We start from the raw sequence: 22667 nt of genomic DNA on the forward strand, positions 1-22667 counted from the left end.
AATGGACTCCACCTGGAATGCCACAACTCAATGGGGTTTCAGAACGGAGAAACCGAACCCTATTAGATATGGTCCGTTCCATGATGAGCTTCACGGACCTCCCTGAAATTCTTTGGGGACATTGTCTCATAACAGCAATTTATGTATTGAATAGGATTCTCTCTAAAACCGTTCCTACCACACTGCATGAGATATGGCATGGTAAGAAGCCAAGTTTGAATCATCTCAGAATTTGGGGTTGTCCGGCTCATGTCAAAAGATAGCAGACGGACAAGTTAGAGTTCAGGTCTTTTAGAGCTCGGTTCATAGGATATCCTAAAGAGTCATTAGGATACTATTTTTATATTCCGGAAGATCACAATGTGATTGTGAGTCGAAATGCTATTTTTTTTAAAAAACAGTTTATTCAAAATGATGGCATCGGAAGAATAATTAAGCTCAAGGAGAATGTCTCCCAGAGCAACGAGCTAAAGAACCTGAGGAACCAAATCAATTAGATTCAGTCTTAACACAACCTCTTCCATCTCGTAGATCGACTAGGATTTTCCGTCCTCCTGAAAGGTACTTAGGTACCATACAAGAGGATGTAGAGGAAATATTCCTCACGGAAAATGGGGTTCATGGTGATGATCCCAAGACCTATGACGAGGTGATATCAGATATCGACTCCGAGAAATGGTTAGAGACAATGAGATCAGAAATTGACTCGATGCACTCAAACCAAGTCTGGACCTTGGTAGATCCACCTGAAGGTTTGTACCTATTGAGTGTAAATGGATCTTCAAGAGAAAGATAGGTGCAGATGAGAATGTGGAGACATTTAAGGCTAGGCTCGTAGCGAAAGGTTATAATCAGCGCGAAGGCATTGACTGTCAAGATACCTTCTCGTCCGTAGCCATGCTAAAATCCATCCGCACGTTGCTTGCTGTTGCAGCCTATTTCGATTATGAAATATAGCAGATGGACGTGAAAATAGCATTCTTAAATGGATATCTTGAAGAAGATATCTATATGGAACAGCCGCTTGGTTTCACATCCAGTGATGATGATCATAGGATCTGCAAGCTGCAAAGGTCTATTTATGGACTTAAGCAAGCATCTCGGAGTTGGAATACTCGTTTCAATGATGTGATCAAAACGTTTGGTTTCATCAAGAACGAGGAGGAACCATGTGTGTTCAAAAAGGTCAGTGGGAGCGCAGTTGTCTTCCTCGTATTGTACGTAAATGACATCCTCCTAATTGGGAATGACATTCCCATGTTGACCTCAGTCAAAGTATGATTGTCTAAGGAGTTCTCTATGAAAGATCTAGGAAAGGCATCTTTTATACTGGGTATTAAGGTCTATAGAGATAGACCAAATAGGATGCTGGGACTTTCACAGAAGATGTACATAGAGGAGGTGCTAAAAAGGTTTAGCATGGAAAACTCCAAAAGAGGTTTAGTGCTTTTTAGACATGACATTCATCTCTCCAAGAAGATATACCCTAGCACACCTGAGGAGATTGAACGCATGAACAAAATCCCTTATGCTTCGGCAATAGGGAGCCCCATGTATGCCATGCTATGTACATGACCTGATATAACCCATGCTGTGAGTATCACAAGCAGATATCAGTCGAATCCAGGCGAAGAGCACTGGACTTCTGTAAAATGTATCCTTAAGTACTTGAGAAGGACTAAGGATATGTTTCTAGTCTTTGAGAATGGAAAACTCCAGATTCAGGGATATACAGACTCAGACTTTATGTCTGATATAGATGATCGAAAGTCGACATCTGGAAGTCTGTTCATTTGCAATGGTGGTGCAGTTAGCTGGAAGAGTTCCAGGCAGACGGTGATTGCTAATTCCACCATGGAGACAGAGTACATTGCTGTATCAGAAGCTGCGAAAGAGGCATTCTGGTACAAGAAGTTTACCGCAGAGCTTGGAGTGATGTCATCGGATGCCATACCTCTTTACTGCGACAATAATGGTGCCATAGCCCTAGCTAAGGAGCTAAGGTCTCACCAGAAATCCAAGCACATCAAGCGATGATTCTATTTGATCCGTGATTATCTCGAAAAGGATTATGTCGAGGTCAAGAGAGTCGACTCCACAGACAATGTGGCAGATCCGCTGACTAAGCCATTGGGCCAGCAAAAGATCGAAGCCCACCTTGAGTAGATGGGACTTAGATACGTAGCCAATTGGCATTAGGTCAAGTGGGAGTTTGTTAGATGTGTGCCCTAGATGCCAGATTGGCTGATACATTCCTGTACAAATTTAAGGACAAATTTATAATTTTGACTATAAATCAATAAATGGGTTATTCTTCTATCACATTGTGTATATTGTGTCCGTGATACATCCTTTGAGTTATAGAAATATCAATTCATATTTTCAAGAATCGAAAATTTAAGGCATGAATTTACATAACTCATAAACAGCTCCTGACCATAGGATCATCACGAGGATGGTGATCGATCCAGAAGGTTGGTGTACGATCGCTTTCTTAGGGTAGATGTGTCTTGAGTCTACGGTGTAGAGATACCGGAGCAAGAGTACAAGTATTCGTTGAGAACGAGAGTACTGAGCGTGATCATATCGAGCAGTCATAAAGAAGTCTACCTTCTCGTCGATGACTAGCTCTATGCTGCAGTTGTGTGTCTAGTTTTTTGACTTGAGGTGCATCGACAGTTCACCTTGAGTGTGTTATAGTTTGACTACACCATAACTCGGTCTCCTAGCCATTCGAAACCCTGAGGTGTATGTTGGCTGTAGCATATTCATTGTAGAAACTATGTCGTACCAATATGGGATCTATCAACCTCGATAGATGAGAGTAGTCCTATGATGATCGAAAGATCGAGTCCTTAAGCCCATGGCTATGGCATAGTGAAATAATGAAAAAAGAGTTTTCCATTGGGGTTTCACATTGGACTCGGATCGATCGATTGATTCATATGACTGATGTTGGGTTTGACGAATTCACCTTAACCCTAATTCAGTCGGGACTCATGATAGAGGAACTCAATCACACAGGTAGCTGCACCGAGAGGTTCGTCTTCAGTTCTGATGGGTTGCCACCACATACTGCTAGATGTCACTGGTGGATTTTGGGAGCAATTAGAATGATATTGATGATCGATCATTCTAATTGTCTGAATCAGAAGAGTTCTGGTTCATCGAAAGAAGTTTCGATGATGTCGATGATGAGATCACGACATGTCTCATTACCATACAGAATTGAACCTAACTGGATCACACTAACAAGGGTTAAGATCTGGATGTCATCAATTGGACTAGCCCAATTGATTTGGATTAGATCTAATTAGATTCAAGGAAATCGTGCTAGCACACGATTGAGCCTAACTTTCTCCTCGTGTCATCTTTTTTCATCTCGACTGAGCTAAATGTGATTTGACTCATCCAGAGAACCTTGGAAAGATTTCTCTCAGTCTAAATGAAGCTTGTCCAGCTCAGAAAAGGCTTGTCTTAATTCATGAGATGAATTTAAGACAAGCACCTGCTAATTCCTGTCACCTGCCAATTTCATTTTAGGATATTTGTCAAAAGTTGACATATGGGTTTTAAATTGAACGCCACTTGGCAAGAGCTTATTAGAGGATTTTTGTGGAGCCAAACCACATCAAATTGGGTGCCATAATCAGATTATGACGCGAGCCCAATTGGATTAAGTGGGCGCCCCAAGTGGATAAGGTTGGAGAGTCTTGATAAGATTAGACTCTTTGGCGCCAACCTCTCTTTGTCCTTATCCAGTGTTGACACCAACTTAGAGATAGAGGCTTGGGTTCTTATCTGATGTGATCAGATGACATCAAGCAACCAATCAAAATTATTCCAGAATTTATTGGAATTTTTTGATTGATTGAATGATGCGGCACTGCGCAGCATACAGGGTCTTTATAAACCCTTCTGCACCTAGGGTTTAAGAAGGAAGTTGTTTTATGCACAAAACCCAATAGCTGCCGCCCCCTCCCTTCTTCTCCACGTCCTCCCTGCTCTCCTATCTCCCCTCTTCACGTCCAAGGAGTTGGACGTTCATCTGGTGCAAGGAAAAGGCGTGGTGATGCCTAGAACAGGAAGGTTGCAGGACATCTTTGACAGGCTACTGCTCCAACTTCAGAAGGAGTTCTGAAGCACTTCCAAATCAGATTGAGATCTGATTTTTGGAGCGTAGATTCGCGAGGAGAAGACGTTCCAGGTCCTGCCCGAGTGGATACCGGTAGAGGCCAGACGCTTGCGTGGCTACATCAGAACCTCGGACTGTGCTGAGATCATCTACAGGGTAATCAGATTACCCTTGAGGTATGTCTATACTTGTTTCCTCATCCCTTTTAAATTTATTTTAGACTTAATATCAGATATGAAGATTAGATCTAGAGACTTAGATCTGAAATAAATATAGGATAAATTTTTTTTAAAATTATTCCATCCCAGATTTGATGAAATCTGAAAGATCCTACAAGGAAAAAGACGGTTTTTCCTTCACCGCCACCGTTCGATAAGCTCCTCATTCCTACCCTCCCTCCCTCCCTCTCTCTCTCTTCCCCCGCCCTCACCATCCTCTATGAAATATGGGAGGAGTAAAGAAGAAGATCACAATTGTAGTTCCATATTTTGAAACTCTTTTTTTATTTTCAAAACTTTGAATTGAAGTCGGCAAACCATATGCCAAACTCAACAAACCATCTGCAGACTTCAATTCAGAATTTGAAAATAAAAAAGGAGTTCGAAACATCTTTGAATGGCATGGTATAGACCCATAAAGTGCTAAACTGATCGCTAGCCAGTACACCCTCCGTATTTCAACAAACCTTGGTTGAAAGCATATGCAGCTCATGTATTTTAACTTAAACCTCTAATTAAGCTCAATTATAATACTAATGCTCCTTGTTCAATCAAACTAACAAGGATGAAAAATTCTAAGGTGCACTAGGCTGCCATACACATTATCAATAAAGTGAACTCTTTATAGTAATTTGTTTCATGCCATACTCATTTTATTATGGTGTTATATGTTGATCATCATGGGGAAGTCATGTAAGTCCTTAGGTTGCATTGCAGGAGTCCTAAGTGACCAGCTTTGACCTAACACTAAATTCAATCTTCTAGCCCCTTGTACCCGAAACCTCCAGCCACACGTAAGGCTAAGCACTTCATTTACATGGATTCCACATTCAAGGATGTCAAAAAGTTCAAGTGCTTTGCCTTGGACAATTAAATTATGGTGTTAATATCATGAAGGTAGTCTACATATTTTTTGTTAATATTTTGGCAGGAGGTCTATTGCTTGCAAGTATACATTTAGGATGCTTTTGGTTCGCAACCGAAATCGGAATGGATTGGAATGGGAATTAGAATGACCATATCCCCCCATGTGTTTGGTTTATGATTGAAATCAGAATCAAAATGAAATTTGAATCGCAAGGAAGAATAGGGATTGGTTTCGGGGAATGGTAATGGAAATGAGTGACTTGCATTCCCACCGTATCCATCCCCCCCCCCACCAACCCCGCCCCGGGGGAATAGTAATGGAAATGGATCTTCCTCCAACCAAATGGTAGGAATGGGAGTCACTCATTCCCATTCCCATTCCAAAGTCCAAATCCCCCCAACCAAACATGCCCCTAACCTTTAGTTCCAACAAACAAAACAGCTTGCAATGCATTGCATTGTGCCAGGTTGTCAAATTCATGGAAACATTTTCTCTGCCCAAAAAAATCTGAAGACTATTAATTGGTTGAAAATTGGCAGTCGACTTCATGCTTAAGGATATGGGATGTGATCCTACATGGCGATCATGGATTCAGGCATGTACCTTAATAATACCCTTTTCATTACTTATCAATGAGGAGTTGTCATTTTGTTTCAGACACAACAAGGACTGAGGCAAGCAATCCTCTATCACCATTTCTACTTGCACCATGCAGCAAGACAAACTATTATCTCATAAAACAAGTTTAGAACAAACTCTCCAATTTAATGTTTGCAAAAGATATGGTGGTAGCCAAACCACGCTACATGAATGCCATGAGATCAGCCCTTCAAGCTTCTGTACAATGACAGGAGACCTTATTAGCAAAATGTAGTCCTAGGTCATCTTCTCCCCTTCAACTTTTACATCTAAAGTAGATTCTTTTGACAAGCCACTGGAATCCTTGAGGGATAGCACATTTTGGCAACACTTGGATGCTCCAATCTCACTGTATGTCCTTTTTCTTAGTAAATCTCACTGTATGTCCTTGAAGATGGTTTCAAAGCCTAATTGATAATATAGTGACTAAGTTTAACATGTGGAAGCTAAAACTCTCCGGATAGCAGGGCAAAATAAAACTTAATCACTCCGTACTCGTTATAATGCTGATTAATCTTCTAGCATCTAAAACAGTCTGATTGTCAATCATATTATGTGGTGCCAAAGCATGCCAGATGCTCTTTGTGAGCACCAAGAGAAAAAACACTATGGAGCTAATTTCATTGCTTGGAGATATACTGTACAGAAAAAACAATGCAGTGGACCAAATAACATGACTCTGAGAAAATAAGAAAATGAGAAATGCCTTTCGACAAAACTCCCAACACAAATTATTTAAAAATCTTACAGCCTATGGACTCAACTTGTGATAGTCAAATATCAAAAGCCAGATGATCCATGGGAAAACTCTATCAATGCGGGTGACATATGCTTGGGAGTTCTCATTGCCATAGCTCCTGAACCTTCAAAAAGATCCATTCACAAGCTGGTTCTAGTTCTCATATCAGAATAAGTTAAGATGTTTGGTTATATGGCACTCTCTAAAAAGTGAGCAACATTCTGTTACATTGAAATACCGTCAAGCAACTAATAGCCAATTGTTGGCTTCGATGGAAAATAGATGCTTAAAGATTTACTCCAGCAACTCCACTAACCAAAAGATACCATAGTTACTTCTGTTAACAATGACATTTGCTCAAGAATCTTTTAACAAATCAGCTCCATGTTTTATTGCATTTTATCAGTCAAAGGCCTATGTTTCGTTAGAAAATAGGGATTGACCAATCTCAAACTCTCATAACAATTGCACACAAGGTTTTAAAGAGGGGTATCGAACCCCATACCATTTTTCCATCGGAACAATATGGTACTAATACCAATCACGTGTACCAAAACTGACATCTTTCAGAAAGTTAAAAAACCATTGATAGTTTACCAACTGGTATGGTTGGTGCGCTACCAGTTGTATGCACCAGACAGTCTAATACGATCAATATGTACTAGTATCAAGGTTTTAAATCCCATGGGATGAAAATATTCCAGTTTCTCCATAGAATAGGATGCCTTACTGTCCTGTCTTATCTCGATAGTAATCCTAATCATGCATCCCAATAGATATCCTCCATATTTCTCCCCTTCTTTTTTCCTTTTCTTTTTTCTTTTTTTGTTCTTTTTTTTCTTCCTTCTTTTCTTTCATTTCCTCTACCTTCCTTTCTTTCCTTTCCTTTTCCTTTCTTTTTCTTTTCCCTTACATTTTCCTTTTCATTTTTTATCTTCTTTCCTTTCAAATTTTCTTTTTCTTCATCTTTCCTTCCTTTCCTTCTCTCTTCTTTCCTCTTCTCTCCCCTATGGATGGGTTTCGGAGTCCTGAACCCGTCTTGGTCCTATTTTCTAATAAGAACAGGACGGGATGGCTGGGGCACCCCCCGTTCTGCCAGGACACAAAACTGTGACTGGTATGGCTGTTTCGGCATCCCAACAATCATATCAATGCCGATTTCATGCCCAATGGTGGGTTATCAGCAGCACCATCTGTTTTGGCTGTTTTTGAAACCATGATTGGATGCCACCTCCAATAGGCCATCCCCAACTAGAAGGTGATGAATCTTAAGAAACCACAATACTGTTATACTAGACTTGGTGGATTACTCCCCACAGAGTCATGAGACTTTTTGGAGATACAGGCAAAGCCAAATGTTGATGGGTATGGAAATTGCATTAAAGCAACTACACCACACTTGGTAGTAATAGATTTCTAAGCCTTGCCTGCTATCATGTCTCCAGGTGCTACGTTAACCTGACACATATCAAGCATCGTGCACATCATACAGAACTGTATAAGCCATCATATGGCATGAAAATATCCGCTACGCTCGATCCCAAAAATGAACTAGTGGACTGGTTGGCTATAAAAACAAGAAGAGCAATTTGTAAAATCCTCTTTAACTTCCCCTACCTCTTAAGGAGGTAGGTCCAGACGATATACTTGCTACTGCATTTTAGTACTTTATTAAAATGTCCTAAGGCCATATTTTACCCAAAAAAATAAATAACCCTTAAAAATTATCCTTTTTTCTTTTAAAGGTTTTTGATGGTATTCGCAACTTATGTGATATAAATAGTCAATTATTTGCCTTGAACTCTGACCTCCATCAAAGCTAGATAGAAAAATAGCAAATAACATTTAAACTAAAAGAATTCTTTAATTAATTAGGAATCATAGGGAAGCAATTACTTATTTATTTATTTGAATTTATCTATATTCATTTCTGTCTGCCCCATCCTTCCCCAAATCATGACATAGGTCCCTACCACCACATTGATATCCCCTTTCCCAATGTGGTGGTAGGGACATAGGTCCCTACCATCAAGATGATTTTTGAGTTCAAATTTTGCTATTATTCGATCATTTTACTAAATGTGTATTTTCTCACTCCCTTCTCGAAAGAAACAAGGCTTGTTTCTATAGCTATGATTGGACCATGTCGGCCTCCTTAGACTTTCCCATCATGCAATTGTTTTCATCAGACATTATTGACTTTTTCATGAACTACTTTCTAGTTGCCCCTGCCATGCCCGCCAAGTTACTAAGTAGCACCTCTCCATATGCATGATTGCCTCAAAATGACTTAGACAAACTTCATCATACAACGCAAAATGTTCTAGCATCCCTCTCCATGAATTGTGCAATTCTATACTCACTTGGCTCAATATAAACTACCACCTAAAATCTTGGCTTAGTTTCCACTTGTCAGAATGCCAGACACTGACATTGACTGCATTAGCTTTAGCTCTTTCATAGCTCTAAGCTTATGCAAACTTGTAAGTTCTTGCACTAAGCTGAGAATTCACTTTTTGTACATGAAACAAAGGTCAGTTTCCGGTCTTCAACTCACACCAACACTAAGGGCCAAATAAAGGCAAGCTAGAATTAGTAACACTCTTATAGGATCCATTCCCTGAACTCATTCAGAATATGCATTCTTGATTTGCTTGATTGGTATAGCAGAGACTTTCCTATACACAGACATCCCGTAAGAGTACAGCAGAGACTTTCCAATACACAGACATCCCATAAGAGCCTGAAGCACTACCAATGGGCTTTCTACTCTCTCTTTTGTGCCATATATAAATGAAAGCTCCAAGCCACTAAATCTGGCATCCTTAAGTTCCTAAATCCCACTCCCCTCTCATAAATCCTAGAGAATTATATAAGCCTTCTAGATGTGGAATTCTGAAGTGTTTGTTAGATACTAATGGCTCTTCCTGAGACTTCCATAATTCTTTCATACTCTCATTTACTCAAATGTCTGATATGCAGGAATATTTAGGTGAAACGTTTAATAGCAAACTCGTCCAAAGACAGCTCAAGAAATTGATCAATCTGAGATCCCAACATGTTCAAGATGAGGGCAAAAAAAAAAAAAACAACAGAGAGAGAGAGAGAGAGAGAGAGAGAGCATCTATTGTGCCAAGTAATTCGAGTGATAATCGATTAACAGTCATTAACCATCCAATTTTACAACACACTGCCACACGAAGGATAAAAACCCAACTACAAAATCCAAAGTTTTTACCTTGTCTGCAAATCCATAGCCGCTGCCCTTCACCGTTGTCGACTGAGCACTACAACAGACAGCACATACAAGAACAATTAGCCAAATTTCAGATACTAATCACAAACCCGCTTCCCTAAACAACAAAAACACCTGCTCGAGCTCTTCACATCGTCGGAATCAGTGTTCTCTTCCAGAACCAGATCAAGCCTATCGATCTGAACCACAATCGGCTCTATTTGCACATTCGACACCGACGGGAGCTGAAAGATATCGATAAAACAAAAAATTCAGCAACAAACAACATTCACATTACTGACCTGACTCTCATTTTCAATTATCCCAAATTATTTCGGATCCAACAAAATTAAATGACAAAAACAGCAAAAATTACCGTGATCTCAAGCTTGCCGACTTTGGCGGTGGTCACATTCAGCGCCGGCGGCAATCCGACGCTCGCGTGCAGAGCGTCGCCATTAATGTCTGAAACAATTCGATGAATTATCGTGTTGGTAAATGATTTCACGGACAAATTGTAAGTTTTGGAATAATCGAGAAGGATCGAGTATTGCACCGAGACTGGAGAGCTGGGCGGTGCGGCCATGGAGCTTGAACTGGTCGCGGGAGAAGGACTTAAGCCAGTACTTGAGGGTGTACTCGAGCGCCCGGGCGAGGATCGACTCCATGCTGGCACTCTCCCACGGAAAGCCTTCTCCACGCTCTTGAACCTTCCGGATCCAACGGCAAAATGAGACCCCAGCGGTGAAGAACTCTGGCAGGGGACGGAGGAAGGGAGCGAGAGGGTAGAGAGAGGAAAGGGAAAGAGCAAAGATCGGAAATTAGAGACGAAGGGACAAAAACCGCCGCACTTTTCGATGCGGGGAATTTTTTTTTTTTTTTCCTTCCTTCCTTTTTGCTTCTTTATCACCTTTTATTCCCCTTTTCCCCTTCCCCACAGTTTCGTCGGCCAAAGGAACGGAGAAGAGAGCTCGCATCGGGATATTTGCATAGAAAATTTTATGCGGAAAATAGATCTTCTCTTGGATGCAGCAACCTGAGTGACCGCATATAAATTTGTTTGCGGGAAGCTATTCGATCGGGATCGCTGGTGGGAAACAGGGAATCCAATGGGCCGGTTAGCTGACACATGCTTGGATTTACATGTGCGTGTAGGTATATGGAATTTTTTTTGTGCGGGTAACTTTCTCCGCGGATTGGATTTGCTGATCTAGAGCCATCCTGACCCGCCTTATGGGCCGTGACGGAGAGAGACGGCGTGTGACGCCCTTCACGGGCGCGCGATATCTGTTTCCGCAGAGTAAATTTTATGCGGGTAGTTAAAGTTGAGAGACAGCAAGGTCGGTGCTCCACGGTTTGCGTGAAATGACGAAAAAAGTTATCTTTCACGCGAAGGAAGGATTCATTCACCTTCCTTCGCACAATGACTGCTGAGTGCTGTGCAAATGGATGAAGATGTAAATTGGGATGCTTTGTAATCTGTGTAGATGCAATCCAACGGTTGGCGTTATAAAAAAAACATCAATCAATCATTCGTGTATGCGAAAGACACAACCCAACCCTGATCTTTCCGGGCTCGATAATTAGATGGGTTGAGTTGGGGGCGATCGTAATTGAGATCAAGGAATATGGGTTGTTTGGTCCAAAAGATAATTTCGGACGATCATTCTATTCTTACTTCAACCTTTTTTTTCTATTTGTCTTCGGTGACCACGTGGCGCTCCGTCCCCTGCGTGAATCTGGACATAAACGAGTACGATGCATGTTGGTCTCTGTACAATTATTAGCGTTTCAGCACGATTCGTTTGACAATTTCTGACACCGCGCTGTCAATCCTCTCTCTCGCCAAAATGCCGCTAAGAGTTTTTGAGTCACAAACCTCAACTCTCTCTGTGCTCTCTCCTCCAACATGCTACCCAGCATTTGGATTCTAAGCCACTACTCGGCGTATGTGGTCAAGAGAGGAATGTTTACGAACGAGCCAAATCCGCTTTGGCAATCGTGCAGCAATATTGTTTGAACTATAACAGATTTAGCCCGTCACCGTCTCTCCAATCGAAATGGCGCCGGATCCTAAACCCCTACCGTGTACTGAACAGAGGGACGTCCAGAAAAAAAAGTTAGATCCGGTCTGGTGATCATCTTAACAATATTTTTTTAGTTTGAATAGATTTAGCTCATCACCAGTGGTGACCAACGCGTGGTAAGATGGTGATCATGGGGCCCATGGTGTGACATGCGCCTTTAGTATATTACGCAGATAAGTGCGGATGCAATCCACACGCCATTGTACCAGCCAAGTGCCAACGATGGCAAGGCAAGTCATTTCCCTTCAAACTACATGGAGTTCAGTTGCTTTACTATAATAAAAAAATAAGATCTTAAGAAAAATAACCATTACTGTTGGTTCAAGATAATGCGGAACATCGAGATGCTAGAATGGATGGCAAAATTGGATCTCTCAAATATAATCTACAAAAAAATTCTGATCGAAGATTGCTTCGATGAAAATCCTCCGATGCTCAAGTCAGGATTCTTGCTCAACAGAAGAAAAAACGTGAGAAACAGAATAATGGCGTATCTTCTTTAAGATCCCCTTTGGACCTTCTTTTATGGAAGGAAGTAGCAGCTATAGTTGGTAAGTTGGTTGGCACGATCTCATCCAGTTAGGCCGTGATTTACGCATAGTGACGGAATTGTCGTTCGAGACTCTCAGAATATGGCGGTTGTGGTTGTCTTATCTACTTTGTGACAGCTATCGTCTGGTAGGTGTTGAAATTTGAACTAGTGTGCCGACTGATGTCAGTGAGCGGAGGATTGATCGGTCACGATCAGAAGTCGGACGCTCTGTGCTGTCATCGGATGGAAAAGCCCAAAGCTGGGGTCCGTTCAGTAGCGTAAACTTGGTCGATTGAGTGTGATCGGCTGACGACCGTCCTCTGATCGAACTGAGCTGGTCATTCAGACGTGCTGTCGACTCGTCAGCTAGCCCATAAGAGTCGATCAGTGAAGAAATATCGACGGTCATGTGTAAAAGTTACCGAGCGACAGTCGGCAAGCCTTCGTCTGCTCAGGATGCAAAACGTTGATTGAGCAAATATCGAGAATTAGCCAACAATAGAGCGACAGTGATTATGACCGACTAGGGATCGACGAAGGCCTTAGCAAGTGGGCTTACCAAGTTGGGATATCCTAGGTCTTGGGCTTCTTCATATTGTCAACCCATGCGAAGTTTCTCCCAATACATGCCCTCGACTCTCAAGTCTGAGCTTTGGTCAGATGAAGGGAGTATATCTTTTTTCTTAAGTCAAGGATATGAAAAGACCATTCAGTTGATGGGATGTACACGATTTTTAGGATAGAAATGAGGCGACGCGGCTAAACCATCATTACAAAATTAAATGGACATCTTTTCGAAATCTCCTTTAGAAGCATGGCGTCGATTTGTCCAACTGATGGCAATGACGAATCGGATAGGAAGGTGCCACGTGTGCCACATGCCGTAGATTATTGACAAGAGATTATTCAATATCTGATGATTATCTTCCTTCGACTATAAATAGGGGAAGGGCTTATTTTGACCCCTTTGATTGTTTCTAGGCCTCTCCATTCTCCTTTTCTTTTCTCTACTCTCTTTGTCGGAGTTGCTATTGTGCTAAACTCAATCCTCCTTTAGTTTTATCTTCACAGCAGTCTTTTCGGAATAAGAAACTCTTTTTTTTTTCCTGTATTGCAATCCTTTGGAGTTGCTTTTGAAGGTATTTTCTTGCTGCTTTATTTCTGTCCCTTTTCCTTCATTCTTAAATGAATTTTCCTTGGTATCCTTATCTCGTCCATATGTCTTTCCTTTCTTTCTTTCTTTTTCTAGACTATCTTTTAGCCTTTTCATCTAGAAATTGCTGAACAAAGCGAGATCGGGCCCAGCACCCATGGTTCCGTACTAAATCCGGATGACTTGAGTCGGATATGGATTTGGTATGGGGTTCCTTCAGACTTCGATTTAGAACTCTCTAGTGTTGGTGCATGTGTGGTGCTCCCAAGCCTTGGGAGGTCAGGAGAGAAGCCATGGGCTTGGCTCCAAAATTCTAGAACTGGTTTGGGTCCTAGGATTAGGACCGATTTGATCGTAGGGTGGAGGTTTAGCCTCTACGATCATGAGGTCCTGGTTTGTGGGTCTCATGAGGGCTAATCTAAATTTGGACCAGATTTGGATCCATAGGGTTGAGTGTATGATCAGACCATGGGTGTACATAGGTTTGGATGAGTGCATTCGGATAGGATTAACCTTGGAAGTTTTTGGGCTAGGGCTAATTTGGTCTATGTAATAGGTATATACACTTGTATATTGTAAACCCTAAAGGCTGAATCAAAGAAAGCTTTTCTCTCACATTTCTCTCCCTCTTTCTCTAGTCTTTCATGCAGCAAGGAGCCCTAGGGGGTGCGCCTCCTAGGAAGAGAAAAGGAGTTGTGCCCCATATCTCATCTCTCTTCACACATGGGTGGAAGGGGTTGCATGCGCTGGAGGGAGAGAGACTCCTATCCACCTAGGAGTCTCTCTCCTAGCGAGATTCCTCTCACCCATGTCTCCATGGCAAAAAGAGGAACACGTGGAGGGGTTTTGAATGGAGAGAAACCAGGAAGAGGCACGTCACAATGTGGAGAAGGGAGATTGCATGGGTGGGTTGCTGTTTTGATGCATCGGGAGTCCTTATTAGATAGGGACTCTCTCACTACTTGGATCTCGATTTATGTGCTCATTGAAATAGTAAGAAGAATTTGATCTGGAGACTTTAATGTCTTGATTGATCACCTAGAAGATCAGGATAGATGGAGATGAGTCACACAAGGTAAAGACTGCGCAGGAGAAAGGCTGCCAAAGAGTTCTAGTCTAACAAGGACTCCTCATCAATGATTCAGATCCAAATTTGATAGCTCCAAGGTACCATGTGTTGAGAATAGTGTCCCAAAGCCAATCGTCAGTCTGTTGACGGTTGTGCTCCTTTTGTATTAGTACATGAATTATAAATAAATAAAAGTTACTTTGGCATTTTTTCATCACAAATGTTTCATCTTCTAATGAACTCCTGTGTTGTGGTGAAGTCCTTAGGACTATTTAGACTCGACAAAGGAGGATTTGTCGCTTAGTCCTTAAACCTGTTCGCGATCAAATGATACGTTGTTACCAAGGACGACAACGTTTATCGAGCATAGGTCGTTGTGTGCCATATGGATTGGTTGTCCTCATAACCAAGGAGTGTGGAGACACTGGTATGGCATACAGATGAGATGTAATGGTACATCTGCACTGAACGTGACCGACTCCGGAGCTATTTCTGCTGTCAAAATTTGCTCCGATGGGATATAGGTATAAATGTCCCTCCGACCTGAGATCGCCACGGTGACTTGCAAGCAACTCACTGCACTTAGGCACTGGACTACCTGAATTTCTAATTCAGTGATGGAAGGCTGCTGGGTGTAGTCAAGTACTTGACTTGTCGGTGCGTGTGTCAAGATGGGATTGACCACTCCAGTTTAGGAGCTGTGTACAGTCGTGTTTCAATTTAGCAAAATCTTGATCAGGGTAGTCCTAGTGAGGAGTCACAGGACTAATTGAGTTGAGCACGATTCGGATGATCTCATCAGGGTTGACAATTTAACCCTGAGTCGTCCTAAACACAAGGGTCAAAAGGGATGAATTATACAGTAACCATATTCACGTAGGTTCTGAATGTTGTGATTGCGACTATTCGACCTATCCGATCGTCGGGTACCATTGCTAGATGGTCACTTCGATTAGTACAGGAATTGGTTCCTGTGCTACCGGCTTAAGTTCGAACCTACGTGGTCACACACATTAGAGGTTCCTTTCTGATCTGATGGCTGATTATGAGTCTTATGTGTTTGGGACTCTATGATTGAGAATTAGGATTCTCTGATCATGAGTTCCACACATTTTGGGTATCGGGGTCAAAATTTTGAATTTCAAATTTTGAATTTGAAATTTGAACTCTTCGATCAAGGTTTCATATTGATGGACTTTGATACCCGATTGCCCATCGGATTTGGACTCAATAATTATGAGAGGTTTTATTAGTGATTTGATTGTTAATTAACTCAATTTGATTGAGTAATTATTTTTGGATCAAGTCTAATTGAATTGGATTCAGTTGGGTTTGACCCGATTAGGTTAAGAGTTGACCTAATCATCGAGATGGTTTGATCCCTGATTTGATCAGGGGTTGGGCTTAGTCAATTTCTGATTTGATCAAGATTTTATTGAGCCTAATTAAGCCTAATTAAGTTAGATTTAATTTAGTCTAATTGTACTTAACCTATTTTGATTAGGTTGGTTCAATTAAGATCAAACCACCATTTGAATTTGAATCCCTGCACCACCTTAAATCTCTGCGCCCATTTGAATTCACGAGAAGAAACTTCTCATGAATTTTTTCTCACGCAAAGCCCTTCTCACACCCACTCTTGTGCACCATATGGATGGATAAAGCTGATTAGTTAACCATTCAAATTCAAAGCGTGTTTGAATTTGAATGGATAACTTATCTCTTTTGCCTTCAAGCTTATCCATCTCGTGCGCCACATAATTCACAGGAGAAAAAGTTTCTTGTGAAACCTTTCCATGCACAAAGAGTCCACGCCCTTCTCTTCTCACACTACAAGTGGATAGGGATGAGTTTGTTTTCATTTGAATTCAAATTTGATTTGAATTCAAATGTGTAACCACTTGTCTTTATCCTCTCACGCGGATAAGACACGTTTTGAACTATTTTAAAAGAGATAGGGAGCTGGACCGTGCATAAAAAAAATTTTTGAGAAAGAAAGTAGGGTGTGAGGAAGCTTTGTGCGTGAGATGAAGGTCCAAAACCTTTCGAGAGAAAAAGAAAAAAAAGAAAGAAAATTGGGTGCAGGGTTTTTGGTGTGTACCCTAGGGTTTCTACCTAGGGTTCGGAAAGTGAGATTTGTGTGCCATGAGTGTCGTGAGTCCACCAAATTTTAGAGAGAGATCCATCAGCCTCTCAACCAATCGTGTAGACAATCCAGAGCATCCGAAGAGTCGGCACACATCGATCGAAGGAGTTCGATCAACATCAGCCATCAAAAGGGTGAAATCATGAACTAGCATTCGTGAGGAGCCGATCAGATGGGAGCTTCGTGTGGACGATCCGCAGAGGTCAGACACTAGTGTGGCTGTGACGTGATGATCAGAGCCCTCTAACGGTGATCAGATTGTGGTGATCGACTACCCGCAAAAGGTGATATGTTCTGAATACAGTACAGTAAAAAGTTTACTATTTCAAATTTGAATTTCAAATTTAAATACATGCTATTGTATCATATTTAGATCTTAGTGTAGGGTTAATTAGTATTAATTAATGAGATTAATTAATAATTCTATTATAAAATAGTAATTTTGAAAAAGTTTTAAAATTATCATTTTGTCTCTGTACTGAATTTTCACTTCAAATGGTATCAGAGCATAGTTCTAGAATATGATATACATATGCATACGTAGATTAAGATGTAATCTATAAAGTTAAATTTGAAATTCAAAATTTAAAATTTAAAATTTAAAATTTATTAAAAGTTTCAAATTTAAAATTTAAAATTTGAAATTTGAATTTTAAAATTTGAAATTTGAAATTTGAAATTTGAAATTTTAAATTTTAAATTTTAAATTTAAAATTCAAAATTTGAAATTTAAAATTCAAAATTTAAAATTCAAAATTTAAAATTTAAAGATTGGAAATTTAAAATTTAAAATTTGATTGAAATCTCAAATTTGAAATTTAAAATTTAAATTTTAAAATTGGTATATTTAGATATACTTGATCCAAGTAGTAAGTAATCTAATTGGGTTCGATGCCATGGCCCTCCGGTCATAGGAGAAAAGTAGGGTTTAAAGGCCCTCTCTTCCCATTCGATGGGGTCTCCTATGACGGTAGGGGTGTCGATGCAATTATATCCCATACCGATGAAGCAGCGAAATGACTTAATTATAAAATTTATCATGAATGTGTTAGATTAGATCTAAAAGAAAATTCATAATTTATTTTGAGTTATTTTCTGTTATGAAATGAGCAATAGAATTGCTGTTTATGAATTGTGCTGACCCGTTTGTGAAATGAGTCAACACATTTGGTGAACAGAAAATAAAATCTTTCAAAATTTGAAAATTATTTTCGAAATGCCAAACCCTGACCCATCAGCCCAAGTACTTAATTAAAAGAATTAAGTATTGTCTATTAGGTCTAGAATTGTGAATTAAGACCTAAGATAATTGCATAAACTTGTGGGTCAATGGGTTAGATGAATTAGGTCCATAATTGGGTTAGACCTAAGGTTAGCTTAAAAAATAGACTAAATGGAGTAATTGGTCAAATCTAATCAAAAGTTGAATTAGATTAGGTCAAAGATACTCTAGACTCAACTTCAATAGTTGTAGTTGAATGAGTCCATGTCTTTAACTAGACCAAGATGGACTTAATTCATGACTACGCGGTGGAGCCCTATTTACTAAGTTGATCAAAATTAAAACTAATGAATCGGTTGGTGTCTAAGGTAAGTTCGACAGTTTTGACCAGTGGTTCTTAAGCGGGAGCTACTCGCATTGATTCGATCATTGACGAGTTAATGGCAAATCCCCACCACTGATCTCACTTACCTGACCAATCTGGTAAGTTAGATTTTTATTAGATCACTTGGTGATTAGAGCTCACCCATGTCATTAGGTAAATTAGTGTGACTGATTTAGGTGCTCCTAATGCCAGCTTTAATTAAATCCTTTTTAATCTGACTTGGTGAAGTCAGTGGGAGGATCGAAATTGGCTGGATGATTTCTTCTCTACTATCCTTTAATAAAATCCTCAAAAATTATTAGGTCCCTAAAATGATTAAGTTATAATGATAACTAAGTCAATGCCTCCCATTAAGTGAGTGATAATGAGTCTATTAGTTCAATGATCATTGGAGACCCAAAGGCCTGGTGCTCATTGGCTAATGGAATTATCATTCATAATATGATAATTTGGTTGAGTCTTTCTGATGGTGGTTAGGTTGGCCGGCCAAAGTCGGGCCTGATCATTTATTGGTCTGATTCACCAAATTAAGTCATGTTAATAGTTGGACCTAACCAGATCTTTTCAGTGGAGGCCAAAGCCTACTGATTAGGTTCTGGGACAAAATCAATTACTAGAAGTTGTTTAGAGAAACAACTGGTTAAGAACCTACCCATAGATGTACATGGGTTGACCAACCAAAGTTGGGCTCGTGTGTAGTCTGTGTGGATTTTAGTACCCATTAAGGAATTAAAGTAATTTCTCGAATTAGAGGTTGAGGCTACCAGTTCGTAAAAATATTAGAAAAAACTTTAGACTAAAGTCCAAATCTTTAGTATTAATTTATGTACTAATAGAGGTCTGGTTTTTCTTTAAACAGCTATGGCCACTACCCTGTCACTCCGGTCATTATTAGATAATGACAAGCTCATGGGACCTAATTTAGATAGCTGGTATCGAAAATTGAAAATCGTCCTTGAGAATAAGCGGATCCTTTATGTAGTAACGGATCCAGCACTTGAGAAGCCAGCTCCGAATACTAGTAAGGCGATCCGAGACACTTACCAAAAGTGGCTCAATAACTGCACCACTGTCTGATGTATTATGCTGGCAGCAATGAATGATGAGTTCAGCCGCAGGTTTGAGAACGTCCAGCCACAGGAGATGCTTCAAATGTTGAACGACTCCTTTGGCACGCCTGACGATGTTGAAAGGCACATAACTAGTTGTGCCATTTTCAATGCTCGGATGAGGGATGGGGCCTCAGTCACTGATCATGTACTGTACATGATTGAGATGATTGAGTGCCTGAGCAAATTGGGTTTTCCTCTGCACGAGCAGCTCGGTAAGGATGCGATCCTTAATTCCTTGCCCAAGTCCTTCCTCCCATTCCTTACTCATTTTCGAATGACAAAGCCTGTAGTAAACTGCCACGGGTTGTTGGGGTTACTGCAGAACTTTGAGAAGGATCACCAGCTCCATAAGGAGTCGGTGAATGTAGTGGGAGGGTCTTCTTCTCGTCGTCGACCCTTTAAGAAGGGGAAGAAGAACAAGAAGAAGAAGAACAAGAAGGTGCAGCCTCATGCTGGGACGGTTGCACAGGGTCAGATCAAGAAGCGCAAGCCCGACCAGAGTCAGGCGGAGTGCTTCTTTTGCAAGAAGCAGGGGCATTGGAAGAGGAACTGTCCTTAATACATAGCCTCTCTAGACCCGAACAGGCTGAAGAAGAAGCAAGGTAATTATATGATAACTCCTTGCAACTTTTTCATTTGTGATACTACTGCCTGGGTATTGGATACCGGAAGCCCTTATCATATTTATAATTCGATGCAGGGTCTGCAGGTCAGTAGGAGATTTGATGAAGGCGAGAGGTTCCTGAACGTTGGAGATGAAAGCAAAGTTTCAGTTCTAACTTTAGGAATCATGAGTCTTGTAATCAATTCTCATAATGTAATTCTGAGTGAATGTCACTATTGTCCAAGCTTTTTATTAAATATTATTTCTGTAGGCCTTTTGACTATGTACGGTTATGATTTTTTAATAAAAGAAAATATTTGCAATATCATTTTGAATGGTGTTACAATGTTTGTTGGATAATTAAATAATGGAATTTACTTACTATCACAGCCTGTTAATGTGGTTCAAAACTTCGGTAAATGCCCTAGAATAGATAATGTGTCAGAAGTCTACCTTTGGCACTGTAGGCTAGGTCATATCAATAAGAACAGGATAAACAGGTTGGCTCAAGAAGGAATTTTTGAACTTGGTGATTGTGAATCTCTTCCAACCTGTGAGTCTTATCTTCTTGGAAAGATGACCAAGTCACCTTTTACTGGAAAAGGTGAGCGAGCCAGTGAACTCTTGGGTCTGGTACATTCTGATGTATGTGGACCTATGAGCTCAAGTGCAAGAGGTGGATATTTCTACTTCATAACCTTCACAGATGACCTATCGAGGTATGGGTATGTCTACTTAATGAAGCATAAGTCGGAGTCGTTTGAAATGTTCAAACTATTCCGAAATGAGGTAGAAAAACAAACTGGAAAGTGTATTAAAATTCTTCAATCTGATCGAGGAGGTGAATACCTTTCCAATGAGTTTCTGACATATCTAGGGGAGAATGGGATTCTCTCTCAGTGGACTCCTCCTGGAATACCACAGCGTAATGGTGTGTCTGAAAGGAGGAATCGGACCTTATTGGACATGGTTCAATCCATGATGGGGTTTGCTGGTCTGCCGATCTTCCTCTGGGGATATGCGCTCGAATCGGCTTGTTACCTTCTAAATAGAGTTTCGAGTAAGTCTGTAGCCAAAACGCCATATGAGATATGGATAGGACGTAAGCCAGTACTCTCGCACCTTAGGGTTTGGGGGTGTCCGGCTTATGTTAAATGTTTAATTACAGACAAGCTTGGACCTAGGTCTGACAAGTGTAATTTTATAGGGTACCCAAAAGAGACCAAAGGATATTATTTCTACCTTGCTGATGAGCAAAAGGTGTTTGTCAGCCTTAAGGCAATCTTTTTAGAAAAAGAGTTCCTTAGTGAAGGAACTGTTGCCTCTAAGGTCGAACTTGACGAAATTTGACAGATGGAAAAACCGACACATGTTACTGAATCTGAACCGGATTTGATTAGATCAGATCCGGAGCCCATTGATTATGCACCCTTAAGGCGGTCTGGTAGAGTACCACATCAACCGGACAGATACTATGATTTCTTGATCCGGGATGGCGATCCTGTCGAACTTGATGAAAACGATGAGGATCCGATCACCTACATGGATGCAATGCAGAGATCTGACTCTGAGAAATGGTTAGAGGCCATGAAATCCGAAATGGAGTCCATGAAGGTCAACGATGTGTGGACATTGGTTGACTCATCCGAAGGAATGAAACCCATAGGGTGTAAGTGGGTCTTCAAGAGGAAGAGGGGTGCAGACGGAAAGGTGGAGACGTATAAAGCCCGTCTGGTTGCCAAGGGATATCGTCAACGTTATGGTATAGACTATGACGAGACATTTTCTCCTGTGGCAATGCTCAAATCCATTCGGATTATGCTTGCGATAGCTGCCCATCTAGACTATGAAATCTGACAGATGGATGTGAAGACAGCTTTCCTAAATGGAGAGCTGGACGAAGAGGTGTATATGATACAACCTGAAGGGTTCACATCCATAGATGAGTCTAAGGTATGCAAGCTACAAAGGTCCATTTATGGACTTAAGCAGGCATCTCGGAGTTGGAACATACGTTTTGATAGGACAATCAAAACGTATGGCTTCATTAAGAACGGAGAAGAGCCCTGCATTTATAAGTGGGCTAATGGTTCAGTGTAGTATTTCTTGTATTGTATGTGGATGACATTTTCTTAATCGAGAATGATGTTCCTGCATTACAGGGAATAAAGATTTAGCTATCATCACAGTTTTCCATGAAGGTTCTTGGAGAAGCTTCCTACATCCTAGGGATGAGGATCTATAGGGATAGATCCAAAAGGTTGCTTGGCTTATCCCAGTCCACGTACATTGATACTATGCTGAAAAAGTTCAGCATGAAGAATTCCAAGAAAGGCTATCTACCAATAGGCCATGGAATTTCTCTCTCGAAAAGGGATTGTCCGACAACACCTCAAGAGAGAGAGAGTATGGGTAGGATTCCATATGCTTCGGCAGTGGGATCTATCATGTACGCCATGACATGTACACGACCAGATGTAGCATACTCACTAGGGGTAGTGAGTAGATACCAATCTGATCCAG

The 22667-nt window shown here is 40.7% G+C and overlaps 1 protein-coding gene across 3 annotated transcripts in view; it reads right to left on the reverse strand.

Annotated features, from left to right (window-relative positions):
- The window catches only part of LOC105033320 (uncharacterized), a 76919-nt gene extending 66239 nt beyond the window's left edge, over positions 1-10680 (reverse strand). Inside the window, exons 1-4 of one of the 3 annotated variants that reach the window (XM_010908064.3) lie at positions 10391-10680; positions 10211-10299; positions 9970-10079; positions 9838-9886 (exon numbers count right to left, since the gene is read on the reverse strand). In XM_010908064.3, coding sequence (XP_010906366.1) covers positions 9838-9886; positions 9970-10079; positions 10211-10299; positions 10391-10502 — 360 coding nt within the window. In that variant the 5' untranslated portion in view covers positions 10503-10680. Of the gene's footprint in view, positions 1-9837; positions 9887-9969; positions 10080-10210; positions 10300-10390 lie in introns of those variants that run through there. The other 2 variants (XM_010908063.3, XM_019846610.2) reach the window with 2 other exon arrangements.
- Between the last annotated feature and the right edge of the window lie 11987 nt (positions 10681-22667).

Source organism: Elaeis guineensis, chromosome 5 (genome assembly GCF_000442705.2).
Source record: "Elaeis guineensis isolate ETL-2024a chromosome 5, EG11, whole genome shotgun sequence".
Taxonomy (NCBI): Eukaryota; Viridiplantae; Streptophyta; class Magnoliopsida; order Arecales; family Arecaceae; genus Elaeis; species Elaeis guineensis.